The 27,318-nt window shown below is 52.9% G+C and overlaps 1 protein-coding gene across 1 annotated transcript in view; it reads left to right on the forward strand.

Annotated features, from left to right (window-relative positions):
* The window catches only part of LOC149436250 (vitamin D3 hydroxylase-associated protein-like), a 70,360-nt gene that overhangs the window by 7,873 nt on the left and 35,169 nt on the right, over positions 1-27,318 (forward strand). The window contains 2 exon segments of the mRNA XM_089661815.1: positions 23,156-23,269; positions 25,124-25,267. Of these exon segments, the coding sequence (XP_089517941.1) occupies positions 23,156-23,269; positions 25,124-25,267 (258 nt within the window).

Consider the following 27,318-nt stretch of genomic DNA (forward strand, 5'->3'; position numbering starts at 1 on the left):
ATCTCCGCCCCTGAGGGGCCACCGCCCCCGTCAGTACCCTCGTCAGCTGCTCCCGAGGTCCTGCCATCGCCCAGGAGGAGTACTGGGCGCCCTACCGCTGCCTCTAAGCCTCGCTACTGCCCAACGCCCGAACCAGGACGCCGCCATCTGCACCAGTGAGAGGGGGAGCTACCACCACCACCTCCCCTACCTACAGCTGCCACAGTGAGAGGGGGAGCAGCAACCACCCCCACCGGCACCAAGAGGGCAAACCACCACTACCAGATCTGCTTCTCTGCTCCCCACTGTGTGTCCAGTAGGGTCCCCTGCCACCGCACAGCCCCGAGCCCCATCCAATCTGGCGGAGGCGAGCCTGCCGCGCAGCCTCCTTCACCCACTGACGCCGGGCCTCTTAGCACCCTCAGTTGCTGGCCCTACTGCGTCTACCAACACCTAGCCCACTCCACCTCCAGACGCTGGGCCTTCAGCACCTCCACTCATACCAACCCCCGGCTCAAACTGACCTAAAGACTTGAACCCTTGTTGAAAGCCACCACAACGAGAGACTCCTCTACACCCCAGACTTTCACCACTCAAGCGCCCCTGGAAACCGTCCATCCACACCTGATCCCCTCCCCCTTCTCTCCTAAACTCCAGCCACCGGAAGACATATCGAAGAGATAGGCCTCTGCCCACTGGACTATCGACAACCAAGCCTCCCACCACTCCTATCCGCCCTCCCAGGCACCTCCCCAAAATGCCTCTTCCACTCCTCCTTCTCATTTTCCTCTCCTCCGTTCCCAAAATCCATTCACTATATCCCTCTGCTCCCCCCAAACATTTGTATATTGTGTCCTCACTGCTTCCTTCACCCCTCTATGGCACCCACCACCTCCTCCTATTACTCCTCTCCCACTGACCCCAACACCTCCACTAGTAGTTTCTCCTGCACATCCCGCTCCCATGCCACCTTTCTCACCCTTCTCCTCCTCCTAACCGCAAGGGACATCTCCCCGAATCCTGGCCCTCCACCACCTCCCTCACCCGCACAACACCCTCCCGCCTCCACGTCCTACCGCAACCCCCGCAACTTAGTATCTGTCCCCCTTCTCCCTAAAATCTCCCCCCCGTTTTCATGTGCACTCCTGAACGCCCGATCGGTGTGCAACAAGCTCACCGCCATCCACGACCTCTTTGTTTCCCGCTCCCTCAACCTCCTAGTGATCACGGAAACCTGGATCCAGCACACTGACTCTGCCTCCCCTGCTGCACTCTCCTACGGCGGTCTCACCTGGACCCACTCACCCAGGCCTAACGGTCGTAAAGGTGGTGGGGTTGGTCTGCTCCTGTCACCGCAGAGCACCTTCCGAGTCCTCCCAAACCCCCCCTCCCTATCCTTCTCCTCCTTCGAGGCCCACTGCGTCCGACTATTCTGCCCAACCCCCCTGAAGATTGCTGTGATATACCGGCCTCCTGGATCCATACCCCACTTCCTGGATGACTCCTCCTCCTGGATCCATACCCCGCTTCCTGGATGACTCCTCCTCCTGGATCCATACCCCGCTTCCTGGATGACTTCTCCTCCTGGATCCATACCCCGCTTCCTGGATGACTTCTCCTCCTGGATCCATACCCCCCTCCTGGATGACTTCTCCTGGATCCATACCCCGCTTCCTGGATGACTTCTCCTCCTGGATCCATACCCCGCTTCCTGGATGACCTCTCCTCCTGGATCCATACCCCGCTTCCTGGATGACTTCTCCTCCTGGATCCATACCCCGCTTCCTGGATGACCTCTCCTCCTGGATCCATACCCCGCTTCCTGGATGACTTCTCCTGGATCCATACCCCGCTTCCTGGATGACCTCTCCTCCTGGATCCATACCCCGCTTCCTGGATGACCTCTCCTCCTGGATCCATACCCCGCTTCCTGGATGACTCCTCCTCCTGGATCCATACCCTGCTTCCTGGATGACTTCTCCTGGATCCATACCCCGCTTCCTGGATGACTTCTCCTCCTGGATCCATACCCCGCTTCCTGGATGACTTCTCCTCCTGGCTACCCTTCTTCCTCTCCTCTGAGCTCCCCACCATCATCCTTGGGGATTTCAACATCCCTGTCAACCTCGACAACCCGGACACATCCCGTCTCCTCCACCTAACCTCCTCCTTTGCACTTGCACAGTGCATACAATCCACCACCCACTCCAACGGGAATATCCTTCATCTCGTCTTCTCCAACCGCTGCGCTCCCCACAACCTCACTAACACCCCCTTCCCTCTCTCTGACCACAACCTGATCACCTTCTCTATCTCCTCGTCCTCCAACGCCTACCCCTCCAAATGTCACACTACTACCAGCCGTAACCTCCGCAACCTGAACCCTGCCCCCCTCCACTCTGCAGCTGATCAACTCCATGACAGCATCCTCCCCCTGTCCTGCCCCGACTTGGCCATGACTGCCTACAACAATGCGCTCTCAACAGCCCTTGACTCACTAGCGCCTTTAACCACACGCAACATCAGACCCCGACCGCTCCAGCCCTGGCAGACTGATCACACCAAAACCCTCAAACGACACAGTCGTGCCCTGGAGCGACTATGGCGCAAAACCAAATCCCAACAAGCCTTCACCCGCTACAAATCTGCCTTCCACACCTACACCTCCTCCCTCCACGCAGCCAAACAAGCCTACTTCCTGACCCTCATCAAGGCCCTCTCCTCCAATCCTCAACGACTCTTCTCCACCTTCAACTCTCTACTCTCGCCACCCCCACCTCCACCCAGCACCTCACTCACCGCTCTCCCCCCCCCTCATCCCCACCCAGCACCTCACTCACTGCCCTTGACATTGCCAATCACTTCAAAAACAAGATTGACACAATTCGCAAGGACATTGCCGCAACTCACACCCCCTCTCAACCCGTCCCCTCTCACAGAGCTACCCCCTCATCCCCCCTCCCCCTCGACATAACCCGCAGGGACTTCGTCACTGCTCAAACTTCCTCCAACCCCGTTCCCCCTCACTCAGCTACCCCCTCATCACCCCTCTCCCACGGCCCCACCACTGCTCTGACCCCACTTCCACCCCACCCTACATTCCTCATACTGAAGCCCCCCCAACACTCCGCACCTTTGACCTTACTACCATCGAGGAAGTCTCCAAGATCCTCTCTGATGCCCGCCTCACCACCTGCCCCCTCGACCCTATCACCTCACAACTCCTACGACCCCCCTCCCCCTCCATCCTACGCTCCCTCACCCACATCTTCAATCTCTCCCTCTCCTCCGGCACTTTCCCCTCCCCTCTGAAACATGCACACATCACCCCCATACTTAAAAAGCCCTCCCTGGACCCCAATGACCCGAACAACCTCAGACCCATCTCCCTGCTCCCATTTACATCTAAACTCCTCGAGCGCCTCGTCTACACCCGCCTATGCTCTCACCTCAACGACAACAACCTCCTCGATCCCCTACAGTCCGGCTTCCGTCCCCTACACTCCACCGAAACCCCCCTACACCCCACCGAAACCACCCTACACTCCACCGAAACTGCCTTACACCCCACCGAAACCGCCCTACACTCCACCGAAACCGCCCTACACTCCACCGAAACCGCCCTACACTCCACCGAAACCGCCCTACACCACCGAAACCGCCCTACACTCCACCGAAACCGCCCTACACTCCACCGAAACTGCCCTACACTCCACCGAAACCGCCCTACACTCCACCGAAACCACCCTACACTCCACCGAAACCTCCCTACACTCCACCGAAACCGCCCTACACTCCACCGAAACTGCCCTACACTCCACCGAAACTGCCCTACACTCCACCGAAACCACCCTACACTCCACCGAAACCACCCTACACTCCACCGAAACCGCCCTACACTCCACCGAAACCGCCCTCCTCAAATCACCAACGACCTGCTAACCGCCAAAGCTAATGGCCACTATTCAGTGCTCCTACTCCTTGACCTCTCTGCGGCCTTCCACACAGTCGACCACCCCCTCCTCCTCAAAAAACTACACTCCCTCGGCCTCAGAGATTCTGCTCTCTCCTGGATCTCATCCTACCTGTCACAACGCTCTTTCAGCGTTACCTATAATGCTACCACCTCCCCCTCACTCCCCCTCTCTGTTGGGGTCCCTCAAGGCTCTGTCCTCGGGCCCCTTCTCTTCTCCATCTATACCTCCTCCCTTGGCCAACTCATACACTCTCACGGCTTCAACTACCACCTCTATGCCGACGACACACAAATCTATCTCTCAACCCCCCACCTCACCCCCTCGGTCTCTGCCCCCCCCACCTCACCCCCTCTGTCTCTGCCTGAATCACACACCTACACCGGTAAATTACAGCTTCCAGACGGTAAATGACAGCAACAGCCAGTAAGTGACAGTAAATGACAGCTCAGAGCCAGTAAAAAGACATCCCAGCTGGTAAATTATATCTCCCAGCCGGTAAATGAGTACCCTTACATCCAGCACCCCACATACCCCTGTACCCCCTGTACATCCAGCACCCCACATACCCCGAACCCTCTCAATCAGCACCCCACATACCCCGTACCCTCTCATCCAGCACCCCACATACCCCTGTACCTTCACATCCAGTACCCCACATACCCCTGTACATCCAGCACCCCACATACCCCTGTACCCTCACATCCAGCACTCCACATACCCCTGTACCCTCACATCCAGCACTCCACATACCCCTGTACCCTCACATCCAGCACTCCACATACCCCTGTACCCTCACATCCAGCACCCCACATACCCCTGTACATCCAGCACCCCACATACCCCTGTACATCCAGCACCCCACATACCCCTGTACCCTCACATCCAGCACCCCACATACCCCTGTACATCCAGTACCCCACATACCCCTGTACCCTCACATCCAGCACTCCACATACCCCTGTACCCTCACATCCAGCACTCCACATACCCCTGTACCCTCACATCCAGCACCCCACATACCCCTGTACCCTCACATCCAGCACCCCACATACCCCTGTACATCCAGCACCCCACATATCCCTGTACATCTAGCACCCCACATATCCCTGTACCTTCACATCCAGCACCCCACATATCCCTGTACCCTCACATCCAGCACCCCACATACCCCTGTACCCTCACATCCAGCACCCCACATACCCCTGTACATCCAGCACCCCACATATCCCTGTACATCCAGCACCCCACATATCCCTGTACCTTCACATCCAGCACCCCACATACCCCTGTACCCTCAGATCCAGCACCCCACATACCCCTGTACATCCAGCACCCCACATACCCCTGTACATCCAGTACCCCACATGCCCCTGTACCCTCACATCCAGCACCCCACATACCGCTGTACCCTCAGATCCAGCACCCCACATACCCCTGTACCCTCACATCCAGCACCCCACATACCACTTCTCTCTTGTTCCTTCACATCCAGTAACGCACATTTCCCCCCCACCCTCAGATCCAGCACCCCATATTTCCTGGTACCATCACACTCAGCACCCCACATTTCCCCCACCCTCATATCCAGCACCCCATATTTCCTGGTACCATCACACTCAGCACCCCACATTTCCCCCACCCTCAGATCCAACACCCCACATTTCCCCCCACCCTCAGATCCAACACCCCACATTTCCCCCCACCCTCAGATCCAGCACCCCACTTCTCTCTTGTTCCTTCAGATCCAGCACCCAACATTTCCCCCCACCCTCAGATCCAGCACCCCATATTCCCTGGTACCATCACACTCAGCAGCCCACATTTCCGCTGTACCTTGGATCATCGGCTGACCCTGGCACCAGCGGGGTTATCACCTCTATGGAGGACAGCCTTCTATTTATATGAGGTCTGATCTTGTTTCTTGGATGGGTTCCCATTGACAGGTCCTCTCAGCTGTTCCTGGCAGAGGGTGTGAGGGGGACTTGGGATGTCCCTCTAGAGAACTCCATCCAACTCTCCGGACTCACACAAGCGGTCTCTGTTTGGGGGTGCAAGGCTTTGCCTCCTATGTAGAGGACAGATCTGACAGACGGAGGTTGGAGCCTTATTATCCTGAAGTTCAGTCTGAGGTTTGATGTCCCTTGAGGAGGCTCTGCTCAGGGTAGTCACCAGGCTCTCCGCAGGTTAAGCTGCCAGCATGCTGTGGGCCTTGCTGGAATTTTTCATCAATCATGTCCTCCTGGCCACCATTTGTTGCTTTGTGGCCTCCACTGTGGTGCTGCAATGTTTGACACGAATCCGCAGCTCCATGAAGATCGACCGAGCACAGAAACTGCGAGATCAGGCTCTCCGGCTGATGGAGAAACATGGCAGCGACTTCACGAAACAGGTACCTATAGCAGGGGAGTATCGGGGGGGGGGGGGAGTGAAGGAAAAGGCCCCAATAAATAGTATCATATTTGTATTCCATCAGTGTCCTATAGAGTGTCAGCTCTGCAGCCCATACTCTCCTCCCTTCCCATCCCACCCTGACTGTCTTCCACCTGCACGTCATCGGGGGTGAGAGTCCTATCTGCTACATTCTGCATGTGAAGGTATTGGGATATCTGGAGGTGTATGGCCATGATTGCAGCTAATTCCTGGACCCCCCAGCAGGCAGCCTGCACCGCTCCTCTATAGGTTGGTGATATTGTCTCCATCATGTCTTCCATTTACATCCTGTTCAGCCGATCTGTGATGAGCCTCTTCCATCCGTAACCCTGAGCAACCAATCAGGATTCTCCTTCCACTGCTCTGCCTGCTCCACGCATAGAAGAGGACATCTGGTTGCTATGGGTGACGGCGATGTACCATTATTATTCTGTGTTCAGTCTATGATAGAAGAACTGTCTGTGCTGCCCATACAGCCAATCACATATCCCAATCCACTAACAAATCCGTCTTCCAGGGTTTGTCCATCAGAAGGTAGGAGGCAAAGGCTGGGGGATGGTAATGCTGGACTGAGGACATGAACTTGGGGAGTCTCGTAGGGCTGTGTAGGTGAGAAGTGCTGCAGCTTTCAGGGGTACTCCGCTCGTATTTGGGGTCAGGTTGAGTTTGCATGAACTGCTTTCCTGTTCCGTAATACTTGACTTGTAATAAATAATATCTCCGTCCAAACACACATCTTAGACTATTGGGTTCAGGGTACAGGACATGGCCTTGGTGTGCTGGGTTCAGGGTACAGGACATGGCCTTGGTGTGCTGGGTTCAGGGTACAGGACATGGCCTTGGTGTGCTGGGTTCAGGGTACAGGACATGGCCTTGGTGTGCTGGGTTCAGGGTACAGGACATGGCCTTGGTGTGCTGGGTTCAGGGTACAGGACATGGCCTTGGTGTGCTGGGTTCAGGGTACAGGACATGGCCTTGGTGTGCTGGGTTCAGGGTACAGGACATGGCCTTGGTGTGCTGGGTTCAGGGTACAGGACATGGCCTTGGTGTGCTGGGTTCAGGGTACAGGACATGGTCTTGGTGTGCTGGGTTCAGGGTACAGGACATGGCCTTGGTGTGCTGGGTTCAGGGTACTGGACATGGCCTTGGTGTGCTGGGTTCAGGGTACAGGACATGGCCTTGGTGTGCTGGGTTCAGGGTACAGGACATGGCCTTGGTGTGCTGGGTTCAGGGTACAGTACATGGCCTTGGAGTGCTGGGTTCAGGGTACAGGACATGGCCTTGGAGTGCTGGGTTCTGGCTACAGGTCATTTATTTCGGTTTCTTGTGTATAGGACATTCTAATGGTTTTGTTGGGTTCTGGGTATTGGATTTAATGTTGGTGTTTTGGGTTCTAGAGTTGGACATTATTTTGGTATGTTCTGTATAGGCCCTTCTTATGGTTTTGTTGGGTTCCGGGTATTGGACATTATTTTGGTTGGTTTGATTCTAAGATTTGACCATTCTTTAGTGTCTTCTGTTTTGGGCACTCTTACAGTGTGTGTTGGGTTCTGGGTATTAGACAGTATTTTGGTGTTTTGGGCTTTCTTTTGGTTTGCTGCATTCTACGAAATGGACATTCTTACGGTGTGTTGGTTCTCAGTGTTGGACATTCTTATGGTGTGTTGGTTCTCAGTGTTGGACATTCTTATGTTGTGTTGGTTCTCAGTGTTGGACATTATTCTGGTGTGTTGGTTCTCAGTGTTGGACATTCTTATGGTGTGTTGGTTCTCAGTGTTGGACATTCTTCTGGTGTGTTGGTTCTCAGTGTTGGACATTCTTCTGGTGTGTTGGTTCTCAGTGTTGGACATTCGTACGGTGTGTTGGTTCTCAGTGTTGGACATTCTTATGTTTTTTGGTTCTCAGTGTTGGACATTCTTACGGTGTGTTGGTTCTCAGTGTTGGACATTCTATTGGTGTGTTGGTTCTCAGTGTTGGACATTCATATGGTGTGTTGGTTCTCAGTGTTGGACATTCTTACAGTATGTTGGTTCTCAGTGTTGGACATTCTTCTGGTGTGTTGGTTCTCAGTGTTGGACATTCGTACGGTGTGTTGGTTCTCAGTGTTGGACATTCGTACGGTGTGTTGGTTCTCAGTGTTGGACATTCTTACGGTGTGTTGGTTCTCAGTGTTGGACATTCTTACGGTGTGTTGGTTCTCAGTGTTGGACATTCTTCTGGTGTGTTGGTTCTCAGTGTTGGACATTCTTACGGTGTGTTGGTTCTCAGTGTTGGACATTCATATGGTGTGTTGGTTCTCAGTGTTGGACATTCTTACGGTGTGTTGGTTCTCAGTGTTGGACATTCTTACGGTGTGTTGGTTCTCAGTGTTGGACATTCTTCTGGTGTGTTGGTTCTCAGTGTTGGACATTCTTACGGTGTGTTGGTTCTCAGTGTTGGACATTCGTACGGTGTGTTGGTTCTCAGTGTTGGACATTCTTACGGTGTGTTGGTTCTCAGTGTTGGACATTCTTATGGTGTGTTGGTTCTCAGTGTTGGACATTCTTATGGTGTGTTGGTTCTCAGTGTTGGACATTCTTATGGTGTGTTGGTTCTCAGTGTTGGACATTCTTATGGTGTGTTGGTTCTCAGTGTTGGACATTCTTACGGTGTGTTGGTTCTCAGTGTTGGACATTCTTACGGTGTGTTGGTTCTCAGTGTTGGACATTCCTTTGGTGTGTTGGGTTCTGAGTTTTTGACATTCATTTAGCATGCTGATTGCGGGGTAAAGGACAACATTTTAGAGTGTTTATTCCTGGGTAGGCCGTGAAGCTTTGTGTACAGAACATCCTTTCTGAGCATTGTTTCCTGGGCAGAGGACATACTCTCGTACTATTGGGTAGAGGCCATTCTGTTTGGGTTTTGGACTTTGAGTAGTAGACTTGTTCTGTACTATCTGGGTCACCTTGTCAACATGAAGGTCATCAATGTTTGGTTAGATCTGCCATATAAATGGATTTGAGCATTTTGGAAAAGTTGCCCTTTTGGTGGCAGCTCCTTTCAATTGGCCAATCTCCTTCTTTGTTCTGGGAAGGAGATATAACGGTCTTTTCTTGATTGTATAAAGCGCGATTTACCCAGAATTGTGCCATTAGGTACGTTGTATAGGAAGGGGTTAGGATTAGGACATCACAACTCTGGACTCAGTGACGGTTACCTTATGAATTCAGTAGAGTAGACAGATATCCTCGTTGGTTCGGGGGTCTCAGCAGTGGTGTATTTACTCATTGTGTTGCCCTAGGCAACACTAAAATTGGGCCCCCCCCCCCCCCGAGGCAGCAGCACATCTTTCAGCCATTGCGGTGTGTGCAGATAATGGACAGTGGGCACCTCACTTGCCCCTCGTAGGGAGGCCTCAGACCTGCCAGCCTCAGAGTAACAGAGAGCTGAGGCCATCCCAGAGTGGAGGCACCAGATGGTCTGCTGAGGCTCATCTTAGGATCCGAGGAATTAGATTTCATCTCTAATAAAATAATAAATATTAGTTGTAGGAAGAAGAATCTGATCCCGTCTGATAGAACGTCACATGAGCTACAGATACGGGATGTCCTAGCTGCAGAGAACCACCACCAACCAAACGGTTAGACGGGGCCTGCTCCAGCCATGTTGTTTGTGGACTTGTGAACAGGTGCTGATGTTTGATATCCTAACCCCCACCAAACCATCAGAACCGGCCGGCCCATATGGCCACCTCAGAAGGCAGAACCCCCCCCTCCCAGCAGGTGAGGTGACACCTACAGATTTGATTGGCCCGAGGTGATAAATCCGTCCCACATCCCTCAATACATTAGGTAGCTTTATAAATAACACATTGTATTTGTCCAGACGTGTATTCAAAGATACGGCAATTACAGGATTTCCGGCAAAACAATACTTCTCACATAGTTTCTGTTTTTCTCTCTTTCTTTTCTGGCGTATTTCCTACATTTCTGCGTTTTCCGGCTTTGTGCTCTGCTTGTCTACCGATATTCGGTAATACGATCAGTCGGTGTCCTCTGTGTGCGAAGTGTAGAATCCTTCCTCCCGGAGATCAGTGCGTTGTGTCCCCGGCGTCTGTGTGCTCAGTCAGAGCTCTGCTGTTATCAATGCATTGTCTGGATGCTGATTGTATGATTGGCGTCAGTGTGTGTAAGATGTCAGGTCTGCCATGTATGGTGGCCTAGCAGACCAATCCTTGGACAAGCTGCAGGTGGTGGTAACATCTCCCAATTGGATGTCAGCTCACAGGACAGCTTTTAGAACCTCGAAAGTCTGTGGGATCACCTGGCTGCTCCCCACCCATAGGCCGGCCATAGACTGTGTGAACCACAAGTTGCAGGAAAAAATTTCACAATTCCACCATCAACACAGACTGTGCTGACAGGGGAATCCTTCCTGCCGAGCAATTGTCTTCTCCGGGAGGGGGGGGCATCACCGGGAAAATTCAGTGATTATTGCTAACGATAATCGCAAGTAAATCTGCCAGGCTGGTTGTACCCAAGATGGTCGCTCAATCAACTTGGTACATTCAGCCTGCCATACACGGTTTGAATCTCGGCCGGTTCCTGCTGAACAGCCTGAGATTCGAACCATCTATGGCCGGCCTTAGAGTGCATTGGATTGTATAAAAGATTTGTATCTGCCCGTGTGTGTCCAGAAAGTTAGATTTGGGTGAATCGCCCTCTAGTGGTGGCCAGTGGTATTGCATGTCATAATAACTTGGCTCTCCTTATTCCTTCTACACTACACTAGATCCTGGCCTGGTTAGCGTGTCCCTGTGGTTGGATGTCTGGTGGTAGCACGTTCAGCTGTGGGATTTCAGAGTGTTCTGGTTTTCCTGTTGGGGGGTCCTCGCAATCTGCCAGCTTGCTGGTCAGTTTCAGAGGACACATGATGGGGGCAATGTCTGGTAGAATGTTTGGCTTCCCTTGTCCCTGAACCCCCATCCAGCTGGATAATCATACAGCAGAGGCTTGTTAGGTCAGAGTCTCTGGTGGTCTCATTGTTCACCAGCTCAGTGTGAGTCCTGAGAGATTACGATGAAGGTCAGAGGTTGTCCTCTGACCACGGCTCATTGTACTGAAGGTCGGAGGTTGTCATCTGACCATGGTTCATTGTATTGAAGGTCGGAGGTTGTCCTCTGACCACGGCTCATTGTACTAAAGGTCGGAGGTTGTCCTCTGACCACGGGTCATTGTACTGAAGGTCGGAGGTTGTCCTCTGACCACGGGTCATTGTACTGAAGGTCGGAGGTTGTCATCTGACCACGGTTCATTGTACTGAAGGTCGGAGGTTGTCCTCTGACCACGGTTCATTGTACTGAAGGTCGGAGGTTGTCCTCTAACCACGGTTCATTGTACTGAAGGTCGGAGGTTGTCCTCTGACCACGGTTCATTGTACTGAAGGTCGGAGGTTGTCCTCTGACCACGGTTCATTGTACTGAAGGTCGGAGGTTGTCCTCTGACCACGGTTCATTGTACTGAAGGTCGGAGGTTGTCCTCTGACCACGGTTCATTGTACTGAAGGTCGGAGGTTGTCCTCTGACCACGGTTCATTGTACTGAAGGTCGGAGGTTGTCCTCTGACCACGGTTCATTGTACTGAAGGTCGGAGGTTGTCCTGACCACGGTTCATTGTACTGAAGGTCGGAGGTTGTCCTCTGACCACGGTTCATTGTACTGAAGGTCGGAGGTTGTCATCTGACCACGGTTCATTGTACTGAAGGTCGGAGGTTGTCCTGACCACGGTTCATTGTACTGAAGGTCGGAGGTTGTCCTCTGACCACGGGTCATTGTACTGAAGGTCGGAGGTTGTCCTCTGACCACGGTTCATTGTACTGAAGGTCGGAGGTTGTCATCTGACCACTGTTCATTGTACTGGGACTGAAGGATGGAGCTTGGGTACGGGTATCTATGATTGTCTCTATGGGTGTCCTGTGACAGTGCTGTGCCCTGTCATGGTGTCAGATAGAGTATTTATATCACACCAGGTTCTCACTGATGCAGGTTGAGGGGCTCCAGATGGTTCTGAGTTGAGAAGACGGGTTTTGTGAATTTCTCTGTGATTGATGGTTCCTGGATTGGGTTCTGGAGTCTGGATGGTAGGGTTGAAGCCTCTACCCTGGTGTACCCTCTTACAGGAGACCACATGACCTGATGGATCAGGTGTACGGCCTTCATCAAGAGCTGCCTGTGATCCCGGGCTCCTTCCCTGGAGACAAGCTGTTGGAGCACGGTATGGGTATGTATAGATATAGATGGGTGGAGAGTGACTACCCCGGCCTCCAGGAGAAGTGACCAGGTATGAATAGGCCATCACCTGAGAAGTCCTAGGAGATGGGGTCTTTAGTCAGGAGCCCGTGCAGCCCAGGGGAGGGGGCATTTCATTGGTGGAACTGTGTTGGCAGGCTGCATACAATATTTAGTGTCGTGTGGTTGGCCCAGGCAGGGGAAGGGGTTAAACCTTTTAGTTCTTTTTGGTGGGCTCTTTGGACTCAGCCTACCCTCTTTTTGCTGGTAATATAAGGGGGAGAGAGGCCGGGGACCAGGGGCCGGTAGGGAGTCCTTTCTTGAGTTGTGTCCTGGTTCTGGACTGTGGTTTGGTCCCGGGTCAGGGATGCCACCATGCAGAGGGGGACTGTTGGGTCCTGAAGTCCACCCACAGATGCCATCCAATAGAGAACTGCCAGGTATGGAGTCTCACCTGTACAGGAATGCCTGGGCAGCCACTATACAGAGAGTCGGGTCATGATGGATCAACTATGTTCTGGATTCGCCTTCAGTCCTTCAGGAAAGTCCGTAATCTCCCCTAAGGCCGGAGTGAAGATACTAAAGGGGTGCAAGAGGGTCACATGGCAGACACCCTCCACTTGGGTCAGTTCAGAACATTGGGGTGTGAGGAAGACACAAGAGGAGACCCCAACATCACAGAGCAGTAGGAGAACAGTTGCTACGGGTAACCAAGGACTGGTGTCCAGTGAACAGCAGCCAATCATAAAGCATGGTACCTGGTCAGGTGAGGGGTCCTCTGTGAGTGAGGGGGGTCGATATTCTGGATCCCTCCCCAGTGGTCCATCTCCCTTAGAAACAAGCAGCAGATCAGCGTCATGGAGACCCTCAGCCCAGCCACACATTATAGGAGAGAGAAGGAGTTAAATATGTGCACGGCGGGGCCCCCTTCTGTCACGGGAAGCGAGATGGCAGAGAGACGCTGGATGGGTGAAGAGGGCCAGGCTCAGCCATGTCTCCCCGACAGTCACCGCCAGGGTGTGCAGACACACGGGATGACAGGCATGTACATCCACTACACACAGTGCACGCCTCATCTCTGAGTCGGGGGGCCGCCTTAAGGTTGGTTTCACCTTATGGGAGACTGAATTGTCGAGGTGTCACTAATCCTGACCCCGCTGAGGTTGGAACAGAGGGAGTCTAGAGACCAGGGGGACAAGAGCGCCAGTGGTTGTTGCTTGCGGCTCTTGCAGATGATGACCTTGGTAGGCTGATGATCCTCTGATTTGGGCACCGTAGAGATAGACAGGGCAGGTTCGGTGGATTGCCAGATGTGCAGCAGAGCAGGTAGGTAGCCAGGACACAGGACAGGAGCGGGGTCATAGGATAGCCGGGGTCATCAACAGTCGGGCAGCACGGTACAGAATCAGAAGGAAAAGCCGAAGTCAGGAGCAGAGCCAAAGTCAGGAACCGGGAGCAGGAGAGTAATCGGAGTCGGGTCAGGAACAAGCCGGGTCAGCACCAAAGGAATCGCACGGAACAAGCAGGACACGGGGGGGGGGGTGGAGCTGAAGACCAGTCAGCACTGAATCTGGGCAGAGGCACTCCTTAAATGGCCCATCTGGCACCAATCTTCGCCGTGTGTGTGCATGTGTGTGATTGTTCATTCCTGCGCACAACCGGCACTTCTTCCGCGGAATCTCCTTTGCACATGCCCACTCCCGATCAAGATTCTTCATGCTGGAAACCCCTCACAGGTACCCCATGTAGCCCAAAGAATCCAGGTGGGCTTGCACCACCGCAGCCTGCCCCCTACAGACAAGCTGAGGAACTACCAAGTCTGATAGCCAGGAGGCTGGAATTGATGCAATGCTGAGAACCCCTCTGAGAGATTTCTGAACTTTTCTTGTCAATAAAATTGGGCCGAAAGTTCTGAACTCAATGGCAAGCACTGCACTTGTCTGGGACCCCCACAATGTACCAGTCTGTATGAGTGTCTCTATGGGTGTCCATATCAGCCTCTATTAAAGTTTCTATATGTTTCTCTATGGGTATCTATTAATGCCTCTCTATGGGCCCCTCTGTGGGCCTCTCTACGAGTAGCTATTAAAGCCTCTCTGTGGGCCTCTCTATGAGTATCTATTAATGCCTCTCTATGGGCCCCTCCATGGGTCCCTCTATGGGCCTCTCTATGAGTATCTATTAATGCCTCTCTATGGGCCCCTCCATGGGTCCCTCCTATGGGCCTCTCTATGAGTATCTATTAATGCCTCTCTATGGGCCCCTCCATGGGTCCCTCTATGGGCCTCTCTATGAGTATCTATTAATGCCTCTCTATGGGCCCCTCCATGGGTCCCTCCTATGGGCCTCTCTATGAGTATCTATTAATGCCTCTCTATGGGCCCCTCTGTGGGCCTCTCTACGAGTAGCTATTAAAGCCTCTCTGTGGGCCTCTCTATGAGTATCTATTAATGCCTCTCTATGGGCCCCTCCATGGGTCCCTCTATGGGCCTCTCTATGAGTATCTATTAATGCCTCTCTATGGGCCCCTCCATGGGTCCCTCCTATGGGCCTCTCTATGAGTATCTATTAATGCCTCTCTATGGGCCCCTCCATGGGTCCCTCTATGGGCCTCTCTATGAGTATCTATTAATGCCTCTCTATGGGCCCCTCCATGGGTCCCTCCTATGGGCCTCTCTATGAGTATCTATTAATGCCTCTCTATGGGCCCCTCTGTGGGCCTCTCTACGAGTAGCTATTAAAGCCTCTCTGTGGGCCTCTCTATGAGTATCTATTAATGCCTCTCTATGGGCCCCTCCATGGGTCCCTCTATGGGCCTCTCTATGAGTATCTATTAATGCCTCTCTATGGGCCCCTCCATGGGTCCCTCCTATGGGCCTCTCTATGAGTATCTATTAATGCCTCTCTATGGGCCCCTCCATGGGTCCCTCTATGGGCCTCTCTATGAGTATCTATTAATGCCTCTCTATGGGCCCCTCCATGGGTCCCTCTATGGGCCTCTCTATGAGTATCTATTAATGCCTCTCTATGGGCCCCTCCATGGGTCCCTCCTATGGGCCTCTCTATGAGTATCTATTAATGCCTCTCTATGGGCCCCTCTGTGGGCCTCTCTATGAGTATCTATTAATGCCTCTCTATGGGCCCCTCCATGGGTCCCTCTATGGGCCTCTCTATGAGTATCTATTAATGCCTCTCTATGGGCCCCTCTGTGGGCCTCTCTATGGGTATCTATTAATGCCTCTCTATGGGCCCCTCCATGGGTCCCTCTATGGGCCTCTCTATGAGTATCTATTAATGCCTCTCCATGGGCCCCTTTATGAGTATCTATTAATGCCTCTCTATGGGCCCCTCCATGGGTCCCTCTATGGGCCTCTCTATGAGTATCTATTAATGCCTCTCTATGGGCCCCTCTGTGGGCCTCTCTATGGGCCCCTCTATGAGTATCTATTAATGGCTCTCCATGGGCCCCTCTGTGGGCCTCTCCATGGGCCCCTCTATGAGTATATATATGAGTGCCCCCATGAATAATAAAGTTGACAGTCTTTGTGTCCTGCCATGCGTTTCCTGATGAGGACTGAAGGGGGGTTAGTCCCGGGGTGGGGGAGGGGTGTTTCTATTTTCTGCGGGTGATATGACTCATGTGATCCGGAGATTATAGATGAATTATAATAGGTGGGGGGAGGGGAGGGAGTCATTTTGGCTATTTCTGGCCCCATTGTCTCCAGGCGGAGGGTAGTGCCCAGTCTCTCTGTGTCGGGGGACGGTGCCCAGTCTCTCTGTGTCGGGGGACGGTGCGCAGTGTTCTCTGTGGTTCCTCCGGTCCGGGATGGTGCTCACTCACCTGCTGGCGGCCGTCCTGTGCTCTGCGGTAGTCGCTTTTCTCATCGTACGATGGAGGGAGCGGAGGCGGTGTGATCAGAGGATTGGGAGCGCCGCCATGGAGAGACAACGTTCCCTGCGCATCATGGAGAAGGCTGTGCTACACTATGTGGAGGAGGTGAGAGGGGTCCGGGGCCCCCACTCTGGGGCCCAGCTATCTGGTGACCCCCCCAATGTCAGTGATCTCCATACAGCGCTGCAGTATATGTCAGAGCTATATACATGTATAATAGTAATAATGTGTGACTGCGGGGGAGGGGACATTAGAGTGTAAGCTCCTCTGTACAGAGACTGATGTGACTGTGGGGGAGGGGACATTAGAGTGTAAGCTCCTCTGTACAGAGACTGATGGGACTGTGGGGGGAGGGGACATTAGAGCATAAGCTCCTCTGTACAGAGACTGATGGGACTGTGGGGGAGGGGACATTAGAGTGTAAGCTCCTCTGGTACAGAGACTGATGGGACTGTGGGGGAGGGGACATTAGAGTGTAAGCTCCTCTGGTGCAGAGACTGATGGGACTGTGGGGGAGGGGACATTAGAGCGTAAGCTCCTCTGTACAGAGACTGATGGGACTGTGGGGGAGGGGACATTAGAATGTCAGCTCCTGTGTACAGAGACTGATGGGTCTGTGGGGGAGGGGACATTAGAGTGTAAGCTCCTCTGGTACACAGACTGATGGGACTGTGGGGGAGGGGACATTAGAGTGTCAGCTCCTCTGGTACAGAGACTGATGTGACTGTGGGGGAGGGGACATTAGAGTGTCAGCTCCTCTGGTACAGAGACTGATGGGACTGGCTAAGTGATCTCTGTACAGCGCTGCGGTATATGTCAGAGATTATTAGTTATTTATGACATGAATAGAATTGAGGGTGAGTTGGGGGTGTCTGAAATAGGGGTGACCCTCACACCCTTTGTGCTATTTACGCCTGACCCCTGTACTCTGTACATTACACCCTCCTGACCCCTGTACTCTGTACATTACACCCACCTGACCCCTGTACTCTGTACATTACACCCACCTGACCCCTGTACTCTGTACATTACACCCACCTGACCCCTGTACTCTGTACATTACACCCACCTGACCCCTGTACTCTGTACATTACACCCTCCTGACCCCTGTACTCTGTACATTACACCCACCTGACCCCTGTACTCTGTACATTACACCCTCCTGACCCCTGTACTCTGTACATTACACCCACCTGACCCCTGTACTCTGTACATTACACCCTCCTGACCCTGCACTCTGTACATTACACACTCCTGACCCCTGAACTCTGTACATTACACACCCCTGACCCCTGAACTCTGTACATTACACACCCCTGACCCCTGCACATTACACACTCCTGACCCCTGCACTCTGTACATTACACCCTCCTGACACCTGCACTCTGTACATTACAATCTCTCGACCCCTGCACTCTGTACATTACACTCTCTCGACCCCTGCACTCTGTACATAACACACTCCTGACCCCTGCACTCTGTACATTACAATCTCTCGACCCCTGCACTCTGTACATTACACTCTCTCGACCCCTGCACTCTGTACATTACACACTCTCTCGACCCCTGCACTCTGTACATTACACTCTCTCGACCCCTGCACTCTGTACATTACACTCTCTCGACCCCTGCACTCTGTACATTACACTCTCTCGACCCCTGCACTCTGTACATTACACCCTCCTGACCCTGCACTCTGTACATTACACACCCCTGACCCCTGCACATTACACACTCCTGACCCCTGTACTTTGTACATTACACACTCCTGACCCCTGAACTCTGTACATTACACACTCCTGACCCCTGTACTTTGTACATTACACACTCCTGACCCCTGCACTCTGTACATTACACACCCCTGACCCCTGCACATTACACACTCCTGACCCCTGTACTTTGTACATTACACACTCCTGACCCCTGAACTCTGTACATTACACACCCCTGAACTCTGTACATTACACACCCCTGACCCCTGCACATTACACACTCCTGACCCCTGCACTCTGTACATTACACCCTCCTGACCCCTGCACTCTGTACATTACACACTCTGTACAATTGTCAGGGCTCCCGGGTATGACCAGAGGTGTGTGACTGACGCAGGGAAACGCAGACTTCAGATAAGTTATAAACAATATAATTTATTAACACTAATAATACAAACATAACGCAGTGCAATACTAAACATAATACGGTGCAAACAAACCAACCAACCACCCACAGATAACAGTACATACAATGCAAGCGTCGTCAGGCAGGCCGGGTCAATATCAATCGGGCAGGTAGGTACAGGGGGAGCAAGCGGAGAATGGTCGGGGTCACAAGCCAGGGTCAGCAGGTAGCGGGCAGCGTGGTACAGAGGGTCAGGCAGAGGAGAATGGTCAGACAAAGCCAGGGATCAGAGCAGGGTCAGCAGGTAGCGGGCAGCGTGGTACAGAGGGTCAGGCAGAGGGATGGTCAGGAATGAGCCGGGGTCAGAGCAGGAGAAGTCAGCAGAGGTATAGATCAGGCCGGGTCAGCAACAAGACAGGAACAGGAACAGGAATAGGAACAGGAACAGGAACAGGGAGCAGGAACAGGATACAGGGCCCAGGAAAAACATACACCAAGGCAGAGTCTGCAGGTCTGAATGTACCTTAAATACACCAGTATAATTAGTTCCAGGTGTTTGACTGGCTGAAAGGTTGAGTCTCTGATTGCTGGGAGCACCCACTGGCCAGCCCTGGTACTGCAGCTCATAAGGCAGGTGAGTCCCACTATTGCTGGCCAGTCCATTCCTGACAGTACCCCCCCCTCAAGGAGCGGCCTCAGGACGCTCCAAACAGTCCTAGCTGGGCAAAATGTTCCACCGCCCGGGTCTGGTAACTGGCGGGATATCAAAGACTGGCACACCGGGCAGGACTCCGGGCAGCGGCACACCGGGCAGGGGCACAACGGGCAGAGGCACACCGGGCTGGACTCCGGGCAGAGGCACACCGGGCTGGACTCCGGGCAGAGGCACACCGGGCTGGACTCCGGGCAGAGGCACACCGGGCTGGACTCCGGGCAGAGGCACACCGGGCTGGACTCCGGGCAGAGGCACATCGAGCTGGACTCCGGGCAGAGGCACATCGGATTACCAGGCGAAGCAGCAGGCAGCGGGCCACCAGGCGGAGCAGCAGGCACCGGGCCCCCAGGCGGAGCAGCAGGCACCGGGCCCCCAGGCGGAGCAGCAGGCACCGTGCCCCCAGGCGGAGCAGCAGGCACCGGGCCCCCAGGCGGAGCAGCAGGCACCGGGCCACCAGGCGGAGCAGCAGGCACCGGGCCACCAGGCGGAGTAGCAGGCACCGGGCCCCCAGGTGGGGCGACAGGTCTCGGGCCCTTAGGCGGAGCGGCGGGCGCCGGACCCCCAGGTGGAGCCACAGGTCTCGGGCCCTTAGGCGGAGTGGCGGGCACCGAGTCACCAGGCATGACAGTGGGCTCCGAGTCAACTGGCAAGACTGCGGGCACCGAGTCAACTGGCAAGACTGTGGGCACCGAGCCAACTGGCGGAACAGCGGGCACTGAGTCGTCTGGCAAGACTGCGGGCACCGAGTCGTCTGGCGGAACCGCGGGCACCGAGTCGTCTGGCAGAACAGTGGGCATCGAGTCAACTGGCGGAACAGCGGGCACCGAGTCGTCTGGCAAGGCTGCGGGCACCGAGTCGTCTGGCAAGGCTGCGGGCACCGAGTCGTCTGGCAAGGCTGCGGGCACCGAGTCGTCTGGCAAGACTGCGGGCATCGAGTCGTCTGGCAAGACTGCGGGCACCGAGTCGTCTGGCATTGGATCGTCTGGCTCGACAGCGGGCATCGGGTCACCAGGCATCAGGTCATTTGGCTCGCCAGCGGGCACCGCGTCATCTGGCAAGGCAGTGGGCACCGAGTCAATTGGCCTAATAGGATCATCAGGCTGGATCAGTTCATTATGCTGGGTAGAAGCATCCGGCTGAGTAGAGGCTTCAGGCCGAGTAGAGGCTTCAGGCCGAGTAGAGGCTTCAGGCCGAGTAGAGGCATCAGGCCGAGTAGAGGCTTCAGGCTGAACCACGGAAGGCAGGCTCACCGGTTTGGATACTGGCAGGATGGTATTGGTTGGAAAGAATTTTCGCTTTTTTCTGGTTTTAACTACTGGAGCACTGCAAGTAAATGCAGGTCTGCAAACGAATGGAGCAGCTGGAGACAGAGAAGAACTGGAGGATGGAACAGGAGAGGGAACAGTTGCTACAGAGGGCTCTTTTACAGGGTTAAAGGCAGGATAGGTGCAGCGAGTGGGAACAGGGGACTGACATGCGGTAGATAGCAGGGCAGGAGGAGCTGTTGGGAATACAGGAATAGAGCTTTGAGGAAATAGATTAGAAGCAGGACTGGGTCTTTGTAAGCTGACTGAGGCTGGGTGCAACAAATCTGTCCATGTCTGCAGTATGGGTTGAACAAAGCTGAGCTTACACAAAGCCTGTCTGACCAATGACTGCACTGCGTTTATACAATCTCTTAGTGTCTGTGGTGAACATGTGGAATAACGCTCCAGAAAGTAATCCACATCATCCTCTAATAACCACACCAGGGACTCTACCTGGTCTGCACTAAATGGTGGCAAAAATTCATCCCTGCATTCGGGGGAACCAGATGAAACCAACTCAGCACAAACCTCAATCAATGGCTGCACCTCAGAGAACTCTGTGCCCTGATCTACTAGAACATGAGCGAGCCGTATACATTCTAGTAGTTCATCCCGGGGATACTCCTTCAGAGTCTGATAAGCATACTCCCTGTCATCAAACACTAGCAGATATAAATACACAACCTCATCCAGATCCATCCTTCCCATCAACAAGCCAAGATGGCTTCCCTGTGCAGCCACTTCTGGTCAGGATTGGCCTTGGTGTAATGTCAGGGCTCCCAGGTGTGACCAGAGGTGTGTGACTGACGCAGGGAAACGCAGACTTCAGATATGTTATAAACAATACGATTTATTAACACTAATAATACAAACATAAACGCAGTGCAATACTAAACATAATACAGTGCAAACAAACCAAACCACCCACAGATAACAGTACATACAATGCGAGCGTCGTCAGGCAGGCCGGGTCAATATCAATCGGGCAGGTAGGTACAGGGGGAGCAAGCGGAGAATGGTCGGGGTCACAAGCCAGGGTCAGCAGGTAGCGGGCAGCGTGGTACAGAGGGTCAGGCAGAGGGATGGTCAGGAACGAGCCGGGGTCAGAGCAGGAGAAGTCAGCAGAGGTATAGATCAAGCCGGGTCAGCAACAAGACAGGAACAGGAATAGGAACAGGATACAGGGCCCAGGAAAAACACACACCAAGACAGAGTCTGCAGGTCTGGCCATCCCTTAAATACACCAGTATAATTAGTTCCAGGTGTTTGACTGGCTGCAAGGTTGAGTCTCTGATTGCTGGGAGCACCCGCTGGCCAGCCCTGGTACTGCAGCTCATAAGGCAGGTGAGTCCCACTATTGCTGGCCAGTCCATTCCTGACAACAATACACACTCCTGACACCTGCACTCTGTACATTACATACTCCTGACCCCTGCACTACTTACTCCTGACCAAGAACAAGGTAGGCTCAGGTTTTATTTAGTCATACCCCTTTAAGCCCCTCCCACTGTCAGTGCCATCTCACCACACCCACCATTCCTCTGCTCCCAGTGCCTGAAGGGCTCTCCAAGTCTTCCACAGTCCTAGTTCTGCTTCTGCCTGGAGGTCAGGAGTATTGAGAGTGTGGGGGGAAGGAGAGCACCCAGAATGTTCCCCCAGATATGCATACCCTCCCCCGCCATGGCAATAATTCTCCCACTGATAGGCCTATTGAGATCTATGAGCCTTCATGCCTCGGGTGGTTGGATCCTCTCACCCCATAGGTCCGGGGGCTTGTCTCGGGTGGTTGGACCCTCTCACCCCATAGGTCCGGGGGCATGTCTCGGGTGGTTGGATCCTCTCACCCCATAGGTCCGGGGGCATGTCTCGGGTGGTTGGATCCTCTCACCCCATAGGTCCGGGGGCTTGTCTTGGGTGGTTGTACCCTCTCACCCCATAGGTCCGAGGGCATGTCTCGGGTGGTTGGATCCTCTCACCCCATAGGTCCGGGGGCTTGTCTCGGGTGGTTGGGTCCTCTCATCCCATAGGTCTGGGGGCTTGTCTCGGGTGGTTGGATCCTCACCCCATGGGTCCGGGGGCATGTCTCGGGTGGTTGGATCCTCTCACCCCATGGGTCCGGGGGCATGTCTCGGGTGGTTGGATCCTCTCACCCCATAGGTCCAGGGGCTTCCCAACAGAAAGCAGACTTTGAGGTCCGCGTAGGCCGGGTACACCGGGGAGGAGTGCATTTAAAGGGTCACTCCTCCTCCCTCGGCACCAATCAGGAGAGCTGTTCTCTGATTGGCCACAGCACTAGCACTCTGGAGAAACCTTGAACTAAGGTGATTGTCTCCATATGGTTTGCTCCTCCCACTGTATATGTGAGTATATGTGATGTCACTTCCTGTACAGTGGTGACAGCTCATGCCTTGCTCTGGATATACAGTCCTTTGCTCCACCTGTGTGATGTCACTTCCTTTTGTCTACTTTCAGCATGGTGATGTGGATGCCGGTGGGATCCTCTCGCTGTCCCTGGATGAGCTGGTCAGTCAGTTGAAGAGCGGATCGCTGTCTCCGGAGGCCGTGCTGCACGTCTATATAGAGAAGGTGATAATGTTTTCAGGGTCATTTACTGCCAAAGTGATGTCATCCAGAACAGCCAATCGGGTCCTAGCATTCATTATTCATTCATTCCATACTGCTCAATGCAGAATGCTGATTGGTCTGTCAGAGTGAAGGTACTTCTAGCAATGAAATATTCATCGTTTGTTCTGGCGATCATCTTCATATCTGTGGGTGGCACCAGGGTGCCTCAGGGAGAAGGTTTATAGAGAAAGTGGAGATCCGTCCTGCTGGGGATATTCCTCCTCAGCTGCTCTCCACCCCCCCCTTTCCCATACATGTAGACATTCACACTCCAGCCGACCCCGTGTACCCAAAGATCCTTGGAGGTTGGCACATCCAACCATCACCCAATGTCTGCTGGACATTTCATTTGTGGTCGGCACATCCAACCATCACCCAATGTCTGGGGGACATTTCATTGGTGGTCGGCACATCCAACCATCACCCAATGTCTGGGGGACATTTCATTGGTGGTCGGCACATCCAACCATCACCCAATGTCTGGTGGACATTTCATTTGTGGTCGGCACATCCAACCATCACCCAATGTCTGGCTCCTGTTTCTCACATTGGGAGTCATCTATGGACTAGGCTCATGTAGTCTTCAGGTGAACATTTCACTGGTGGTCAGCACTTCCAACCATCCCCCAATATTAAAAGTGAAAGGCCACACCATTATTAAGACGTCCAGATACAACTTTATTCTGGAAATAGGGGGACAATCCAAAAAGTAGCCAACATGTTTTAGGAGTCCAAGAGAGCCCACCTCATCAGGGCTAGAAAGAACATAAGAACATCTCCATATCATCCAGTCATATATTGGTATCGGATGTATATGGAGATGTTCTTATGTTCTTTCTGGCCCTGACTAAGGGGGGCGCTCTCACAAAATACATTGGATACTTTTTTGGATTGTCCTAGTTTTCAGGTGAACATTTCTCTTTATTGGTGGTTAGCACATCCAACCATCACCCAATGTCTGGCTCCTGCTGTTCACATGGGGGGGGGGTGTCATCTATGGACTGGGCTCATATAGTGTTCAGCTGGACATTTCTCTTCATTAGTGGCCGGCACATCCAACCATCGCCCAATATTTAAAATGGAGGGCCACACCATTACTAAGAGGTCCAGGTACGACTTTATTCTGGAAATGGTCTGGGGGACAATCCAAAAAGTAGCCAACATGTTTTTGGAGTCCAAGAGCGCCCGCCTCATCAGGGCTAGAAAGAACATAAAACATCTCCATATCAATCCAGTCATATATTGGTATCAGATTTATATGGAGATGTTCTTATGTTCTTTCTGGCCCTGACGAAGGGGGCGCTCTCCCAAAATACATTGGATATTTTTTGGACTGTCCCCCTGACCTTTATCAGAATAAAGTTGTACCTGGACCTCTTAGCAGTGGTGTGGCACTTCATCTTCAATTTTGGTGCATTTCACTTCAAGCCCAGGAGACAGTGGAGCTCCTCTGGGGTGTAGAAGCCGCCTGCCCGGGGTGAGGCCATATCAATACATTAGGATAGCAATACTGGTGAGATCATCCTACGAGTCCGGCACAATGTTTTCACCCAATCATCACCCAATGTTGTCTGGTTCCCGCAGTTCCCGTTGGGGGTCGTCTATGGACTGGACTCACGTAGCGTGCAGGTCCACGTTCCTCTTCATTGCTATCATATTCTACAACATGGATGGTCGCCCCATCCACAGAGATTGGAGAACTGCCATTCATGTAACTCTGAGATGTCTAGGATCATGTGACAACAATGAAAGGAAAGACAACCGTGACATGTCCTCCCTATTAGTAATTCTTGTGGTCTCTTATTTATGGTTCAGGCTTTGGAAGTGACACGAGAAGTGAACTGTGTGACCGATTTCCTGGCAGAGTGTGAGACGCAGTTGCAGGATCTAAAGAAGCAGCCAGAGAAAGGCCTTCTCTATGGAGTTCCAATCTCCCTTAAAGACAACATCGGATACAAGGTGACGTGTTCCTGGGTGGCTCCACATATAAATCACTTTACTCACCTGTGCCTCCATCCCCTTCCAAACCACCATATTGTATGTTCCTCTCCAGTACCTCCATCCAATCCCCATATATGTATGCCCCTCTCCTGTACCTCCATCCAATGACCATACCGCCAACAGATTCTATGTTCCTCCCCTGTACCTCCATCCAGTGATCATACCACCGACAGATTGTATGTTCCTCTCCTGTACCTCCATCCAATCCCCATATATGTATGCCCCTCTCCTGTACCTCCATCCAATGACCATACCGCCAACAGATTCTATGTTCCTCCCCTGTACCTCCATCCAGTGATCATACCACCGACAGATTGTATGTTCCTCTCCTGTACCTCCATCCAATCCCCATATATGTATGCCCCTCTCCTGTACCTCCATCCAATGACCATACCGCCAACAGATTGTATGTTCCTCCCCTGTACCTCCATCCAGTGATAATACCACCAACAGATTGTATGTTCCTCCCCTGTACCTCCATCCAGTGATAATACCACCAACAGATTGTATGTTCCTACCCTGTACCTCCATCCAGTGATAATACCACCGACAGATTGTATGTTCCTCTCCTGTACCTACATCCAATCCCCATATATGTAAGTTCCTTCCCTGTACCTCCACCCAATCCCCATACCACCAACAGATTGTATGTTCCTCTCCTGTACCTCCATCCAATCCCCATACCACCAGTAGATTGTATGTTCTTCTTTTGTATCTCCATCCAATGACCATACCACCACCATATTGTATGTTCCTCTCCCATACCTCCATCCAATCCCCATACCACCAGCATATTGTATGTTCCTCTCCTGTACCCCCATCCAGTGACCATACCACCAGCATATTGTATGTTCCTCTCCTGTACCCCCATCCAGTGACCATACCGCCAACAGATTGTATGTTCCTCTCCTGTACCTCCATCCAGTGACCATACCGCCAACAGATTGTATGTTCCTCTCCTGTACCTCCATCCAGTGATAATACCACCGACAGATTGTATGTTCCTCTCCTGTACCTACATCCAATCCACATATATGTAAGTTCCTTCCCTGTATCTCCACCCAATCCCCATACCACCAACAGATTGTATGTTCCTCTCCTGTACCTCCATCCAATCCCCATACCACCAGTAGATAGTATGTTCTTCCTTTGTATCTCCATCCAATGACCATACCACCACCATATTGTATGTTCCTCTCCCGTACCTTCATCCAATCCCCATACCACCAGCATATTGTATGTTCCTCTCCTGTACCTCCATCCAATGACCATACCGCCAACAGATTGTATGTTCCTCTCCTGTACCCCAATCCAGTTACCATACCGCCAACAGATTGTATGTTCCTCTTCTGTACCTCCATCCAACAACCATACCGCCAACAGATTGTATGTTCCTCTCCTGTACCTCCATCCAGTGACCATACCGCCAACAGATTGTATGTTCCTGTTGTATGTTATCTGCCATTGCTGCTTGGACACAGTCATGTTGCTGGGAGTTTGGAGTGATGGTATTTGTGGAGGAATGATGGTATTTGTGGAGGAAGGATGGGATTTGCGGAGGAGGGATGATGGGATTTGCGGAGGAGGGTTGGGATTTGCGGAGGAGGGTTGGGATTTGCGGAGAAGGGATGGGATTTGCGGAGGAATGAGATTTGCGGAGGAATGATGGGATTTGCGGAGGAGGGATGGGATTTGCGGAGGAGGGATGGTATTTGCGGAGGAGGGATGGGATTTGCGGAGGAGGGATGGTATTTGCGGAGGAGGGTTGGGATTTGCGGAGAAGGGATGGGATTTGCGGAGGAATGAGATTTGCGGAGGAATGATGGGATTTGCGGAGGAATGATGGGATTTGTGGAGGAGGGATGGGATTTGCGGAGGAGGGATGGTATTTGCGGAGGAGGGTTGGGATTTGCGGAGAAGGGATGGGATTTGCGGAGGAATGAGATTTGCGGAGGAATGATGGGATTTGCGGAGGAATGATGGGATTTGCGGAGGAATGATGGTATTTG

Source organism: Staurois parvus, unplaced genomic scaffold (genome assembly GCF_062004578.1).
Source record: "Staurois parvus isolate SC_StPar_1 unplaced genomic scaffold, SC_StPar_1.0 ptg001392l, whole genome shotgun sequence".
NCBI classification, from domain to species: Eukaryota; Metazoa; Chordata; class Amphibia; order Anura; family Ranidae; genus Staurois; species Staurois parvus.